A 14,225-nucleotide genomic window follows, 5' to 3' on the forward strand; every position below is an offset into this window, starting at 1 on the left:
ATTGTCTTAATTGCTGCTTGGCTGTTAATATGAAAGTGGCTACAGTTTATGCTATTTTATTCCAGTGTTTCTACTACTTTGATGACGGCTACTACTTCGGTCTGAAAAATACTACAATGATCTGGCAGCTTGTAGGATCTGTTTATTTTCGATTCAGCATAGTACACCTACTTCCTATAGCCTCTTCCGCCATTTGGATATATTCATAATATTCATTATGGGATGCTAACCTCAAAGTATACATACATACCTAGTTTAAAGAGAATTTCGTACAAATTAATACAAATATAATATAAACGCGATATGATTTTACCTCTAAGGTTGTGTTTCAACCGGTGCTGCTCCTCTTTCAGTGAAAAAAATTTGTTAAAAAGATTTCTATAAGCCAAACGAACAAAGTTGACAAACTAAGCTTTATGGACTTCTAAAACAATCGGAAGTTTCGACGTGTCGGAATTGGAATAAAAACTCTGTTACACACCTAGTCAAAGAGAATCGCGACAGATATAGACTTTCATATATCATAACTATTCTGCTGTCGAAAGAAAACTGTGGGTATCTACATTTTAACTGAAACTGAAATATTGTTCCTAACATGTTTGCATTGAGTTTCAAACATATGCGGTTATTTCAAATGAAAATAAATGTCTTAGACCAATTTGAATGTGATCTGTATATTTAGGCAAAAAAAAACTATGGTTCCTTATACGCTAAACAGTCGAGAACAGTCCTATTCTATAACTCGACTAGAAAATTGAATAAAGGTAATGGTAAAAGTCAAAAACAGGGGCCGACTGCTAATACGCGTCCAAAAATATCGGGAGAGGTGTCAAAAGACCTGTATTGACTTAGCAAAATTGCATCTCGTCCGCTATTTGCGGTGCAAGTTGGCAATTTTCATGTGAATGTGGTAATGTTGCGCATAGAAACAAATTTTGGGTACAAAAGGATTTTGAACTTATTTAATTTTGATCCCAACCCATTGGTGGACCGGCCAGGATAATTTATTATAAGCGCAGACGAAGGCGGCCACTGCAAAAAGTTGTTCTGCGCAAAAATACTATGGATCCCACCCCCGGTTTCCGAGGGACTCGGGGTAATTTTTCGGTTTTTCGTTAATATCTTTTGAATTAGTATTTTCCGCCTGCGGATTATTAATACTGATATCAAGACGCGTCGTTTGACACTTCTCCCGATATTACGTACGACGCGTATTAGCAGTCGACCAATGTTTTAGACTTTTACCAAGGTATTTAATGTGACTAGCATTGCTTTGTTTTGTTTGATTGATGATTGAGGTCCATGATGGTCTAAACACTTGTATGAACCTCAGGAGTTTCATAGAAGGTCTATTATTGCAACATCTTCACATCGATAACACTCCCCAAAGCCTTCGGGGAGCAACCTTATCGCTACAACAACAACAACAAAGAGGATTTCGTACAAATTAATACAAATATAATATAAACGCGATATGATTTTACCTCTAAGGTTGTGTTTCAACCGGCGCTGCTCCTCTTTCAGTGAAAAAAATTTGTTAAAAAGATTTCTATAAGCCAAACGAACAAAGTTGACAAACTAAGCTTTATGGACTTCTAAAACAATCGGAAGTTTCGACGTGTCGGAATTGGAATAGAAACTCTGTTACACACCTAGTCAAAGAGAATCGCGACAGATATAGACTTTCATATATCATAACTATTCTGCTGTCGAAAGAAAACTGTGGGTATCTACATTTTAACTGGAACTGAAATATTGTTCCTAACATGTTTGCATTGAGTTTCAAACATATGCGGTTATTTCAAATGAAAATAAATGTCTTAGACCAATTTGAATGTGATCTGTATATTTAGGCAAAAAAAAACTATGGTTCCTTATACGCTAAACAGTCGAGAACAGTCCTTTTCTATAACTCGACTAGAAAATTGAATAAAGGTACAGGTAAAAGTCAAAAACAGGGGCCGACTGCTAATACGCGTCCAAAAATATCGGGAGAGGTGTCAAAAGACCTGTATTGACTTAGCAAAATTGTATCTCGTCCGCTATTTGTGGTAATGTTGCGCATAGAAACAAATTTTGGGTACAAAGGGAATTTGCACTTATTTAATTTTGATCCCAACCCATTGGTGGACCGGCCAGGATAATTTGTTATAAGCGCGGACGAAGGCCGCCACTGCAAAAAGTTGTTCTGCGCAAAAATACTATGGATCCCACCCTCGGTTTCCGAGGGACTCGGGGTAATTTTTCGGTTTTTCGTTAATATCTTTTGAATTAGTATTTTCCGCCTGCGGATTATTAATACTGATATCAAGACGCGTCGTTTGACACTTCCCCCGATATTACGTACGACGCGTATTAGCAGTCGACCAATGTTTTAGACTTTTACCAAGGTATTTAATGTGACTAGCATTGCTTTGTTTTTTTTGATTGATGATTGAGGTCCATGATGGTCTAAACACTTGTATGAACATCAGAAATTTCATAGCAGGTCTATTATTGCAACATCTTCCCCCAGGGCTCAGGGTATTTGTGCCCAATCTCCACCATCTTTTTTTGTTAAACAAAGCAAACCACAAAATTATTCGTTCCCCAGCAGGTTAGGGGGCATAGAATATATCTGCGACAGGTAAGAGGCAAATAAAATACCAAATTGAATTAAGGGGTTTTGTAGCGCTACCTTTTCAAGGGCTTGCCAGCGCAATATATGTATAGCTTCTCCAACCTAATTGTCAACCTCACCTACCGGTGGCGAATCTGTTTCTTTAACAGTTGAGGCCCTGGGGACCCCAAATTCTTTATGTATCTAGGGGCTGGGACGGCAGGATGGCCCAGAAGGTTTCATATGGTCATAAGAAATCGTTCCCAAGATGCTCGGGATAATACTTCAAAGTTACTTGTTACCGGAACGTATCGGATCTGCATCCGCCAAGGGACCATCAACATCGATAACACTCCCCAGGCCCTTCGGGGAGTGCCCTTATCGGTAAAACAACAACTACCAAATGATTCGATACCAACAATGATACTCAAAGCTTTCAGATCTTTGTGATGATAAGAATAACAAGCCCGTTTCCCACTATAATCAAGTCTCAACATAGAAACCATTTGTTTCCAACACGAATTTCTCGTCTATAATTTTTGCAACTATTTTAGTGGCGTAAAGCAAGTAAAAATTTTTACTCACCTGCACCATTTTCAATTGTTGTATAAAACGCCAAATAACAGGTAAATTATATGTAAAGTATTTACAAACAAGTAGAATTCACTTCTCTTAAGAATCACAATTCAGTTGGTCTCCCCAGTGCGCAAAAAATTGTTCTAATTTCTTGCCGTCTTTAATTTTATATATTGTTGTGGTTTGACGGTAGCACGTGTTTTTATGTTTGTTTTTGTTTTCATACGCTTGCTTGTATATTTATTTAATTAGCTTTCATATAAAAATGCACTGCTGTTTTGTTTATCTCCTTCCCATCTTAATTCTTAAAAACACACGCACACACTCGTACACTTCAAGTTGCGCTGTTTACGTTTGACAGCAGCAGGCAGCAACAGCACCACGTTTCTTGCAAGAATACTTTGAGAATTCACAAAATTTCTTTGATCGTTAGTTTAGCTCACTGTATTTTCACAAGATAATAGTTTAAGTTTTGTGTTACAAATTAATTTTATGGATATTATTTAGTTGCCGAAATTTAAATTACACTTTAATATGATGAATTTAGTTTGAAAGAATTGAATCTTCCGCTATTTCACAAAAATTGGAATAACTAGTGCGCTCACGTCAAACACCGAATGAAGACAAAACAGAAAACGCTAAGGTTTGTCTTCTCAAATGAACAGGGTTGTATGCTGACGGTTGTATAGGGCGCATGTGCGAATCAGGGCTATTGGGTGATTTGAGCATATGTGTGAATATGTCTGAGAAATTGAAAAAATAAATTTATTTTATGATTAAATACAATAACAAATGCGTGCGTTTATATTTTTTAACGCATTTAATTGCTTATTTATTAATTTGGTAGCAATAGGGATCGAAGTTCGCGTTGCGATTTTTATAATAGGGTTTATTTGTAAATATATGCATTCATATAGTGAAACCGAAGTTTGTGTTGGGTCTGGCATTTAAAGGGAAGAGTCCCTGTATGGCTTAATTTATCGCTATTTAAAATTAATAATTTCATATGAAGATAAAACGGAAGTATATGCAAACCAATTAAATTTGGTTAACACCTGAAGGTTTCCTAACAGCTAGTTTTGTTGTTGTTTTTGTAGCGATAAGGTTGCTCCCCGAAGGCTTTGGGGAGTGTTATCGATGTGATGGTCCCTTGCCGAATACAGATCCGGTACGCTCCGGTAACACAGCACCATTAAGGTGCTAGCCCGACCATCTCGGGAACGATTTATATGGCCACATTAAACCTTCAGGTCATCCCTCCCTCTCCACCCCCAAGTTCCATGAGTAGCTTGGGGTCTCCAGAGCCTCGTCTGTTAGTAAAACAGGATCCGCCGCGGATAGGTGAGGTTGACAATTGGGTTTGGAGAAATTGTATATTGCGCTGGCAACCTGAAGGGTTGCGCTACATAGCCCCTTGAATCTGGTATTTTAGTCGCCTCTTACGACAGGCATACCTACCGCGCGTATATTCTGACCCCCTAACCCGCTGGGGAGTGTTATCGATATTCATGGTCCTTTGCCGAATCCAGATCCGGTACGGTCCGGTAACAAGCATCATTAAAGTAGTTGTCTGTTTAAGTGGTTATATACAACAGCAAGCACCATTAAAGTATTTATCTGTTTAAGTGGTTATATACAACAGCAAAGAGGATAAATATCCTTATTGTTTCTTGTTTTACTTTTCAACTGCCTACCAAACGAAATTTTTGGTAGCTTTTGTTGGGTGTTATTTTTATAAGGACTTATCATCTGACCCTTAAACTAGGCGCAAATTGACGGCGCAACATTTATTGGCAGCGGCGTTTCACTTTTTTGCCTATTTCATGGCGGAGCGATACAAGGTGGCAACATGGTTACATACCTACAAACATATATAAAAATTCTATGTACTTTGTTTTTGTAAATTCGATGGACAAATGTCAAAATCGTACTGCGCCGGAAGTTGATGTATCAAATAAAATAAAAAAAGTTTATAATCAACTGTCCGATGCTGCCTCCTTGTATCGTTCCTCTATGGCCTATTTGATCAACATTGCCGCTCATGGCTGCGCGGCGCAGTGCTGCTGCCGCTTAGTGCCCTGCTAGACAGCTCTCAGTCATTTGAGGAATCAATTGACAGATATGGCTGATGGAAACTTACATCACAGCGTAAAGCAAAATTTCTATCAGGTTGTTATAAGCGACATTACAAACCTCATGTAAACATTCTGTATACGTGTATGCATACACATACATACCATAGCTTTCCATACGAATAAAAGAAAAATTTATGCGAGTGTAATAGTAATGTCAACAATTCTGTTAATGTGTTAGAGTTTCCGTCAGCTCTGTTTTCAGGGACATGTAAAGAATATTTTGCAATGCAGGTCAGTGTGTCCTGAGCTTTAATGTTGACTCTAAACTGTAAATTATTAACATATTAAAAAAAAGGGGAAGTCAAAAACTGCGTTTCAACTTTTTTTTAGTTTTAAGTACAATCCATGCAGCCCTGCTTCTTTGAGATCCACTGAAGTAGTTGACTCAGTCAGCTGATTTTGACAAACAAAAATTATTCGTTTTGTATTGGGTTGCAAAATTTTGTGCATATTTATTGAAATTTATTTGTTTTATTTAATAAAGAGTATTACTGAAACATACGACTGAAAATTTTACGTAATCGGCATGTCTGACAATGAATACGAACGCTTCGAAATAACCGATTATGATTTGGACAACGAGTTTAATCCAGGGCGACGACGACATCCAACAAAGAATCAGCAAATTTACGGTAATTTTTCAATTTTAATATTTCAGTTTTATGAGAACTGATTTTATTGCCTCAAATTAGGTATTTGGGCCGACGATAGTGATAATGACAGCGGCGAAGAAACTAGTAACCGACGAGGGCGCCGTGGTGCCGGCCGCCGGCCTAAAGATTACTCAGCGCCAGTTAGCTTTGTTGCCGGTGGCATACAACAAGCGGGTAAGAAAGACAAAAAGAAAAAGGAAGAAGATGATGAAGTACATGAAATATCCGATGATGAAAGTGATGCAGATGATGGCGAAGAACGTCCATCCTTCGGACGTAAACAAGTAGAGGCTGGAGGTGGTGAGGACAGTGCTTCGGAAACTAGCTCTGATGATGAACGCACTAGAGAAAAACGTGCTGAGGCTAGCAAACAGCAACGTAGTAGCTCTGGACAGCACACAAGAAATCCCAATGTTGGAGCATGGGAACGACATACACGCGGTATTGGCGCAAAATTACTGCTACAGATGGGTTATCAGCCAGGCAAAGGATTGGGCAAAGAATTGCAGGGCATCTCGCAACCTGTGCAGGCACAAGTGCGTAAAGGACGTGGTGCTATTGGAGCATACGGACCGGAAACGGCAGCGAGTGTAGGCGGGAAGGGAGTGAGTATTTTGGAAATTTATTGCTGTACGTAAATATTATATGTTACCTATGCTATATTGTAGCCTGTGGTCAAAGAAGACGATGATGTGTGCGAAGCCAAAGAGTTCAAGGAGAAGTTGAACAAATGGAAAAAGACTACAGAAGGACGTCAGGATAAGGGCAAGCGGTACTATTATCGTTCTGTTGAGGAAGTGATTGAGAAAGGCAAGAAAGGGAGTTTCATGCTTTCTGACAAATTCAGGTAAGTTATAGTAACAACACGGACATGACATATCGCCAATTAAAAGGTTGGGAAGTTAATAAATAGTTTTCGAAAAGGTGCGACTACTTTTCGAAGTTACAATAGCAGCTTTGGCAATTCAGCTTGCAACCAGTGCCAGTACAATCAGCAATCCGGCCAAAAATATTGTCTAGGTTCCCCCATAGTTTTCTCATAACCTCTTAAGCAACATATCAAAGTTAGGCAACATTAGCACAAGTCGTAAGAATGTCCTAGGCTTATATTCCCACGCAGGAGAAAAGGTATGAAGTAAAAACGCAAGTAAGTCGTTATAGGCGACCTTCATACAAAATAAAACTTTTATCGCGGTTTTTGTTGTTGTTGTTGTAGCGATTAGGTTACTCCCCGAAGGCTTTGGGGAGTGTTATCGATGTGATGGTCCTTTGTCGGATACAGATCCGATACGCTCCGGTAACAGCACGATTAAGGTGCTGGCCCGACCATCTCGGGAACGATTTATATGGCCACATTAAACCTTCAGGCCATCCCTCCCTCCCCACCTCCAAGTTCCATGAGGAGCTTGGGGTCGCCAGAGCCTCGTCTGTTAGTGAAACGGGATTCGCCGCTCGAAGGTGAGGTTGACAATTGGGATGGAGAAGTTATATATTGCGCTACACAACCCCTTGAATCCCCTTTTATCGCGGTGACATCTTGTTGTTGTTGTTGTAGCGATAAGGTTTCTGTTGTTGTTGTAGCGATAAGGTTGCTCCCCGAAGGCTTTGGGGAGTGTTATCGATGTGATGGTCCTTTGCCGGATACAGATCCGGTACTCTCCGGTAACATAGTACCATTAAGGTGCTAGCCCGACCTTCTCGGGAACGATTTATGCGGCCACATTAAACCTTCAGGCCATCCCTCCCTCCCCACCACCAAGTTCCATGAGGATCTTAAAAGTGGGTCGTTCTCTAATATAAGCCCGACAATGTATAGTGCGTTGGATGACTATATTTTCCTCTAAAGCTCTATTCTTATTGAAACCAGACAATCCCACACAATCCCTAAATCATCGTAGCTATAATTAGAATTAAAATTTTTAAAATTTTACTTTCAGCAAGAAGATCGGCAACGTGCCTGTTATTGATATGACTGGTCCAGAAAAACGTGTACTCAGCGGCTATCACGCTTTGGGGCAAAGTAAAGTGCCCGATGAAGAGCTGTATGATTTAGAACAAGCTGTTGCAAGTAGCAGTATTACCGCCAAGAAAGGTAGCACATTTGCGCTACCCGAACTCACACACAATTTGCAACTAATTGTGAATCTTTGCGAACAAGATATTATAACGCTGGATAAAGCTGAACGTGAAGCAACGGATCGTCAAGCAGCGCTTGAGCATGAACGTAAAAATCTGAATGAGATTGTGCAGCTAGAAAAGAATCACATCGATACGTTAGAACAAGCCCTCAAACTCGTAGAAGAGCTCACACAAAATAATGAAACATTAACGCTCCAACGCGCAGAACAAATTTTCGCCACACTCCAACAAAACTATGCTGCCGAATATCAAGAATTCGCGTTAGGTGATTTGGCGGCTGGTGTCATAGCGCCACTTCTTAAGATTTCAATCGAAAATTGGAAACCACTCGAACAACCAACACAACATGTGGAACTCATCAAAAAATGGCGTGGCATACTTGACACGAATGCGGATCCACAAAATGAATCACGCAACATCTTTGATCCCTATTCATCGCTTGTATGGGCTGGTGTTATTCCCAGCTTCCGAGCATGCGCTGCCTCATGGAATCCAAAACAACATCAACCTATGGCTGCTTTGCTCGATTGTTGGGCGCCACTATTTCCCACATGGATACTAGATTCCGTGCTTGAACAGTTGGTATTGCCGCAGTTAAATAATGGTGTACGTGATTGGGACCCCCTTACTGACACAGTGCCCATACATATGTGGATACTGCCATGGAATAATATACTTGGACATAAAATGGAGGAATTCATCTTCCCAACAATACGCGAGAAATTAGCAGCCGCTTTGCAAGCTTGGATGCCACAAGACCGTTCTGCGCGCGCTATGCTCACGCCATGGAAGGGAGCATTCGACGATATCGAAATGCAACGTTTCCTCACGCAACATATTATACCCAAATTACAAATGGTATTAAATGAATTTATTATAAATCCATTACAGCAACAGTTGGAATTATGGAATCAAGTGTGGGAGTGGCATGAGCTTTTAACTACACATCAAATGTCCTTGCTGCTCGATAAGTATTTCTTTCCCAAATGGATGCAAGTTCTTGTGCTGTGGCTTAATCAATCTCCAGATTATGCAGAAATCTCACGTTGGTATACTGGTTGGAAGAGTATGTTTACTGAAGAGATTTTACGTGAGCCACTCGTAAAAGAGCATCTACGTCGCGCTCTGGAAATTATGCATCGCGCTACAGATGTGCAATCGCAAGGTTCTGCTTCAACAACGTTACCCAAGGCACCAAATATGAATGCAACACAACAACAGCCACTACCACCACCGGTGCCGGCACCTGCATTGATGGATCTACAAATCCCAGCTCCGGTGCAATTAGAATTTAAAGAGTTGGTCTCGCAAAAGTGTGCCGAACGTGGTATTCTCTTTGCTCCAATGCCAGGAAGAAGGGAGTTGGGTAAACAGGTGAGCATATATTTGATAGGTTGCATTACAAAAATTCTAATCAATTTAGTTAATTTCAGGTTTATCGCGTTGGCAAGCTTTACTGTTATATTGATCGAAATGTTTGTATGTTGAGCGATAGCACTATGAAGAACTGGATGCCCATTTCGATGCAACAGCTAATGGACCGTGCAGTTACTGGCGTTCTTTGAAGGGAAAATTTGGTTAATATTAATAAATTGTAAATTCAATTGTACTTTTTATTAAACTAAGATTTTGCCATGACTTGTGGCATAACGTAGTAAAACTTTGAAAATGAAAATATTTGTAATTGATTACTTAAGAGATACGATTGGGTGTTGTGGTCCACAAAGGGTTCCATAGACTTCTCACATGAAAAAGTGCTAAAATTTTCAAGACGGCTTTCACACGTCGACGACTTTGAGCGAAATGCGAGTCGAATATCTGCATTTACTTAGAGACTAACACTGTCATGTCAGATGGTGGAATCACTACTGATTCTCCCTCTGAGCAAATTTGAAAAGTCGTTTATAGCGAGACGTCGCTGATCTTTTTATGAGACGGCACCAACATGTTTTAGGCCGACTCCGAGCGGCATCTCCAAGGCAGATAAGTTTTCACTGAGATGCTTTTCATGGCAGAAATACATTCGAAATGTTTGCCAAATCACTGAAGAGGGGCGACCCGGCTTAGAACATTTTTTTTTTCTAATTGAAAAAATCTGTTAACTTTTTTCCGCGAGATTTGAACCCAGGATCTGTAGTGTGGTGGGCAGAGTATTCTAACTACGATGGCCGCAATGTATGAATTGGCGCACCAATATCAACCCAAGCCAAGATGCTAGGTGCCCTTATCACGAGAGGAGACAATTTCGTAGACAATAGTCAGAAGAGCGACAAGAAAAACGATGGCATAGATATCAAGTATCACAATTATAGCAAGGTGGTTAGGGATCATCTCTTCTCCCTCCTTCTCTGAGGAATAATGGGAGCTCACCTTCTTGAAGCGATATACACTTCCTGAAGGTGTTGGGGTGTATTATCGATGATGGTCCTTTGTCAGATATTGATTCGGTACGCTCCAGATATTGGCATCATTAATGTATTAGCCCGACCATCTCGGCAACAATTTGACGTGGCCGAACCATCCAGGTCTGTGGATTTTAGTAGCTTATTTCGACCGAAATGTTTACCTTTGGAATATTCTAAAACCCCTAACCCGCTTTCGCTGAAGATGATCTTAGCTTCGAAAGCTTCCAGTTGGCCTCTCAGTCGTACTACTACTACGAGCTCATCTACAAAAACGAAATAAATTCTCACTGCAGTTATTGGCATGAATATGACGCACAGAAATTCAAGGAAATCAGTAGACCTTAGTTGCAGCTTATCAAAAGTGTAATTATGGAGATAAGAGCGTTGTCCCAAGTGGCAGTTTATTAGTTGTCAATAAAGATCATAATTAATATCATTGAAGTATCACTTTACTGTTAATACAAATGTAAGTGTATCAAGGTGCCATTTCCGGTAACGAATAACGTGTTTTTTGAAACGGAATGACGTTGGATATAGATATACAGATAAGATCGGATAAGCAAAAATGAAATATGAAGATGCGTCTGATGGGCTTTGTTAATAAGGAAAAGTTCGAAATAGGCAATTGATATGGACCTAAGGCTCGTCCAAAACTATTGAGTCAAACTTTAATGCGAAGCAGAATGGCAAATCGGCAATTACTTTTAGAGGGTCTGTATCGGCGGACTCGAAGCGGCGTGTGAGCCTATTTAAGCGGCAGTTTATTCTGCATTTATCCGCAAATGTCGGTAATGGTGCGCCACATACTTTCTGCAGACATGAAGATAAGGCTGGGATACAAGGGGTTGATAAGCGCAATACAAAGCTGTATCATATAAATCGTTAGAGAGCGAGGCGCTGGCAACCCCAAGCTTCTAATGGAGCTTTTATCTTTCATTGATCTGGTTTTCCTTTGGTTTTTGGTTAAATTGCCCTAACATACACTTCTAAAAGCAGGCTATGCAGTCGCTGGGATCGTTATCTGTTTCTAACATTCATAATTACGAAGAGAAGACGGACAAAATTGTATGCATGCGACCCAGTTTCCGAAGCCGAAAAGCAGTCTTACATAAACTACACCCAGCATTATCGTTTCGGCAAAGGAGTAATCTTGGGATACTAACGTCACATACTACCAGCTAAATTTTGCTTAGCTCGAGCTTGAGAACGCATATTGAAGTTTTAGCTTGGCATCTACTAGAAAAGCTTAACTCCTCAATTTATGTCTTATGTTGCGTATGACCGTCTAACGTCTTCTTTTCTGATCCCGTTTGGTATTGATACCCTACCCACACTAACAGCCAGCAGCGCCCATCGGAGATCTGAGCTCAGCTATGTCCTTACATAAAGCTTAATATAAATATTTTGAAAAAATCAGCTTGTTTTTCTTTTCTAAATTTAATAAATTAATTAAATTTTTTAAAATTCCAAAATATATTATTGCTCCAAATTCTTCCAAAGCATCTCGCCACTCTGGTACTTTTGCAGTATCCATCGACTACATCAAAAGACATATAAAACCCGCAATCCTGTATGACAAAGTAACCATCAGTGCAATGGTAATAATATCGGCAATTTCTCAAATAAGGAAAATTACCCGAAACACCAACTCGACATACTTTTCTAATATTCACTGCTGCTGGTACAAAGGTAGTCGTGATTTCGGTCGTTGGTATAGAGGTGGTAGTAGAAGGTGTTCCCGCAGTGGTTATTGTTATTGTACTGGTTGGCAATGAAGAAGTTTCCGGTAGGTATGCAAGACTACTTGGGGCTGTAGTTGACTCGGAGGACGATGATTCGTTTTCGTTTGTGAAATAGCTTTCGGTTGTTGATACGACTCCGTTTGTTGATTTACTTTGGCTTGTTGTTATGCTTACATTGTCTACTTCGGTTACGTCTGAAGTCTCACATACGAACTCCTCCATACATTCTTCTTGAGTACAGTAAGCTGACGATGCACCATTGCAATATATGAGTGGATATTCGGAACTGCATTCTACATTCGGATTTTGTATATATTCTGCTGCTCCCGTTGTGACAGTCAAGCATTCATTTATGAGCCTTGCGCATCCCATTGAAAATAATTGAAATATGATGAGTATGAAAAATGCCAGCTTGACGGAAAATCTTTGGCTCGAGATCATTGTCGAGTTTTATATTATTCACTGTTCGCTGTATCCACCTCAACTTTCGGAGTACTTTGCACAACTGATTGGGTTCATTGGATGAGTGTCATTATTTTATACTTAAAACCTTCACACTCCATTGAATTTGGCCTTAAAGATGATTTGCAAGACATTTTGTTATCTCTAATTAAATTGGTATTTCTTTTGGTTAACAAGTAGCAGTAACATAAAGTAGATAATGACTTCAACGGAGGCTAAATTCTTTAATCGTAAAAAATTCGTAACCGAACTTTCGAAATCTGAGCTGAGCTGTGAAAAAATATCGCATTGATAACAAACGGAGACCATAATAAAGGTTCGACAAATAGCTTGAATTCATACCTTCAATCGATTAGGTTAGGTTGAATAGTATTCGCATAGGACTGACTTTGACCTCGGATAAGTCTTCCGGAGATCCGGCAGCTCAAGACCGAAATATTTTCGCCTAGTCCTAGCACTGGCTAAACGGCTAAGTATGAAGTGAATTATGACTCCCATCGCAGCGTGCATCTCTTTGCAGGCTTGCTAGTAGGTTACAACACAATCTAGTATGTGGACTTATACCGTATGGACGCCTCTTGGATAATATCCTGTGAAAACTGGAATCACTAAGTATAAATAAACCATCGTCTTCGGCTGAGACCAAGTCATTCACCTTTCGCTAGAAGGAAATCGCTACCATGTAAAGTTAGCCTCGAATTCTCCCCACGACTTATAGCAGCAAAAGGTGAAAATAATCCCGCCTAGCCGAGGTTTCCATGCTAAGTTGGCACGTCATCTTCTTGTCCCGTACAGTCGTGAGATATTTTGTGTTATCAACATGTTTTGTCCACAATAGCTCTGGTCGAACTGTACCCCACACAGAGCTATTATTCTCAGTCCCGCATGGGATTTCGTTTGCTAGAGGAATTAACTTTAAAATTTTTTGTTAAATTTATTTTATTCTGGACACTATGGAAGGGCCATACCTCCTGGTAATGTCATTTTCATTTTGACACAAATTCGAATCGATTTGAATGAAAGTAACGATATTTGGGTTATCGCATACCGTATACACATATATAAATCTGTTGGCGATTTTGGAAAAGACCGTGGCACCGCCCGCCCTCTACTATATCCCGCAAATATGTGAAGAAGATATCCAGAGAGAGATATAGGTGAGAGAGGTAGAGGCAAGAATAGTAGATGTGATAGTGCATATAGGAGTGAGAATGGGAGTGGGACTGGTAGTGGTAGTTCGTATATATATATATATATTTCCCTTTATAAGGCAAAGCCGGCTTCACTTTTAAGTCAACTAAAAAAGTCATGCAAACGGAAAGTCAGATTGCACGCACATTTGTGCTCCTTGAGTTTACTACAAATTGCTAGGGCTCTATAGTGTCGTACGGTATGGCTATAACGATATGTTTCATCCGCACATGCAGCTCATGAAAGTTTCATGAAAACTGCAGCTTTGTTTTTATGAAAAGGTTATTCACGTGGAAAAATCACAAGAAGTTCTCCTGAAGATA

At 39.9% G+C, this 14,225-nt stretch overlaps 3 protein-coding genes across 4 annotated transcripts in view; 1 reads left to right on the forward strand and 2 right to left on the reverse strand.

The window, feature by feature from the left end:
• Positions 1-3,781, reverse strand: part of LOC137239323 (neuroguidin) — a 223,401-nt gene extending 219,620 nt beyond the window's left edge. For both annotated transcript variants that reach the window (XM_067764493.1, XM_067764492.1), the window contains exon 1: positions 3,185-3,781. In XM_067764493.1, coding sequence (XP_067620594.1) covers positions 3,185-3,193 — 9 coding nt within the window. In that variant the 5' untranslated portion in view covers positions 3,194-3,781. The remainder of the gene's footprint in view (positions 1-3,184) is intronic.
• Positions 3,782-5,725: 1,944 nt separating this feature from the next.
• sip1 (septin interacting protein 1) lies at positions 5,726-9,769 on the forward strand. The gene is made up of 5 exons (XM_067769359.1): positions 5,726-5,942; positions 6,003-6,568; positions 6,632-6,810; positions 7,901-9,476; positions 9,536-9,769. The coding sequence occupies exons 1-5, from the start codon at positions 5,837-5,839 to the stop codon at positions 9,665-9,667; spliced, it is 2,559 nt and encodes an 852-aa protein (XP_067625460.1). The 5' UTR covers positions 5,726-5,836; the 3' UTR covers positions 9,668-9,769.
• A 2,183-nt stretch (positions 9,770-11,952) lies between these two features.
• On the reverse strand, positions 11,953-12,734 carry LOC137241468 (uncharacterized). Its single transcript, XM_067769082.1, has one exon. It carries the CDS (start codon positions 12,688-12,690, stop codon positions 11,953-11,955), a length of 738 nt encoding a protein of 245 aa, XP_067625183.1. The 5' UTR covers positions 12,691-12,734.
• Positions 12,735-14,225: the final 1,491 nt, after the last annotated feature.

The sequence above is a fragment of the Eurosta solidaginis genome, chromosome 2 (genome assembly GCF_040869045.1).
Source record: "Eurosta solidaginis isolate ZX-2024a chromosome 2, ASM4086904v1, whole genome shotgun sequence".
In the NCBI taxonomy this organism is placed as follows: domain Eukaryota; kingdom Metazoa; phylum Arthropoda; class Insecta; order Diptera; family Tephritidae; genus Eurosta; species Eurosta solidaginis.

Excerpts from the sequence above, each read along its gene's own strand:
- LOC137241468 (XM_067769082.1), bottom strand. The coding sequence starts at position 12,690 with ATGATCTCGAGCCAAAGATTTTCCGTCAAGCTGGCATTTTTCATACTC.
- sip1 (XM_067769359.1), top strand. The coding sequence starts at position 5,837 with ATGTCTGACAATGAATACGAACGCTTCGAAATAACCGATTATGATTTG. Across the intron at positions 6,569-6,631 it reads CGAGTGTAGGCGGGAAGGGA|CCTGTGGTCAAAGAAGACGA; the intron begins GTGAGTATTTTG and ends GCTATATTGTAG. Across the intron at positions 6,811-7,900 it reads ATGCTTTCTGACAAATTCAG|CAAGAAGATCGGCAACGTGC; the intron begins GTAAGTTATAGT and ends TTTTACTTTCAG.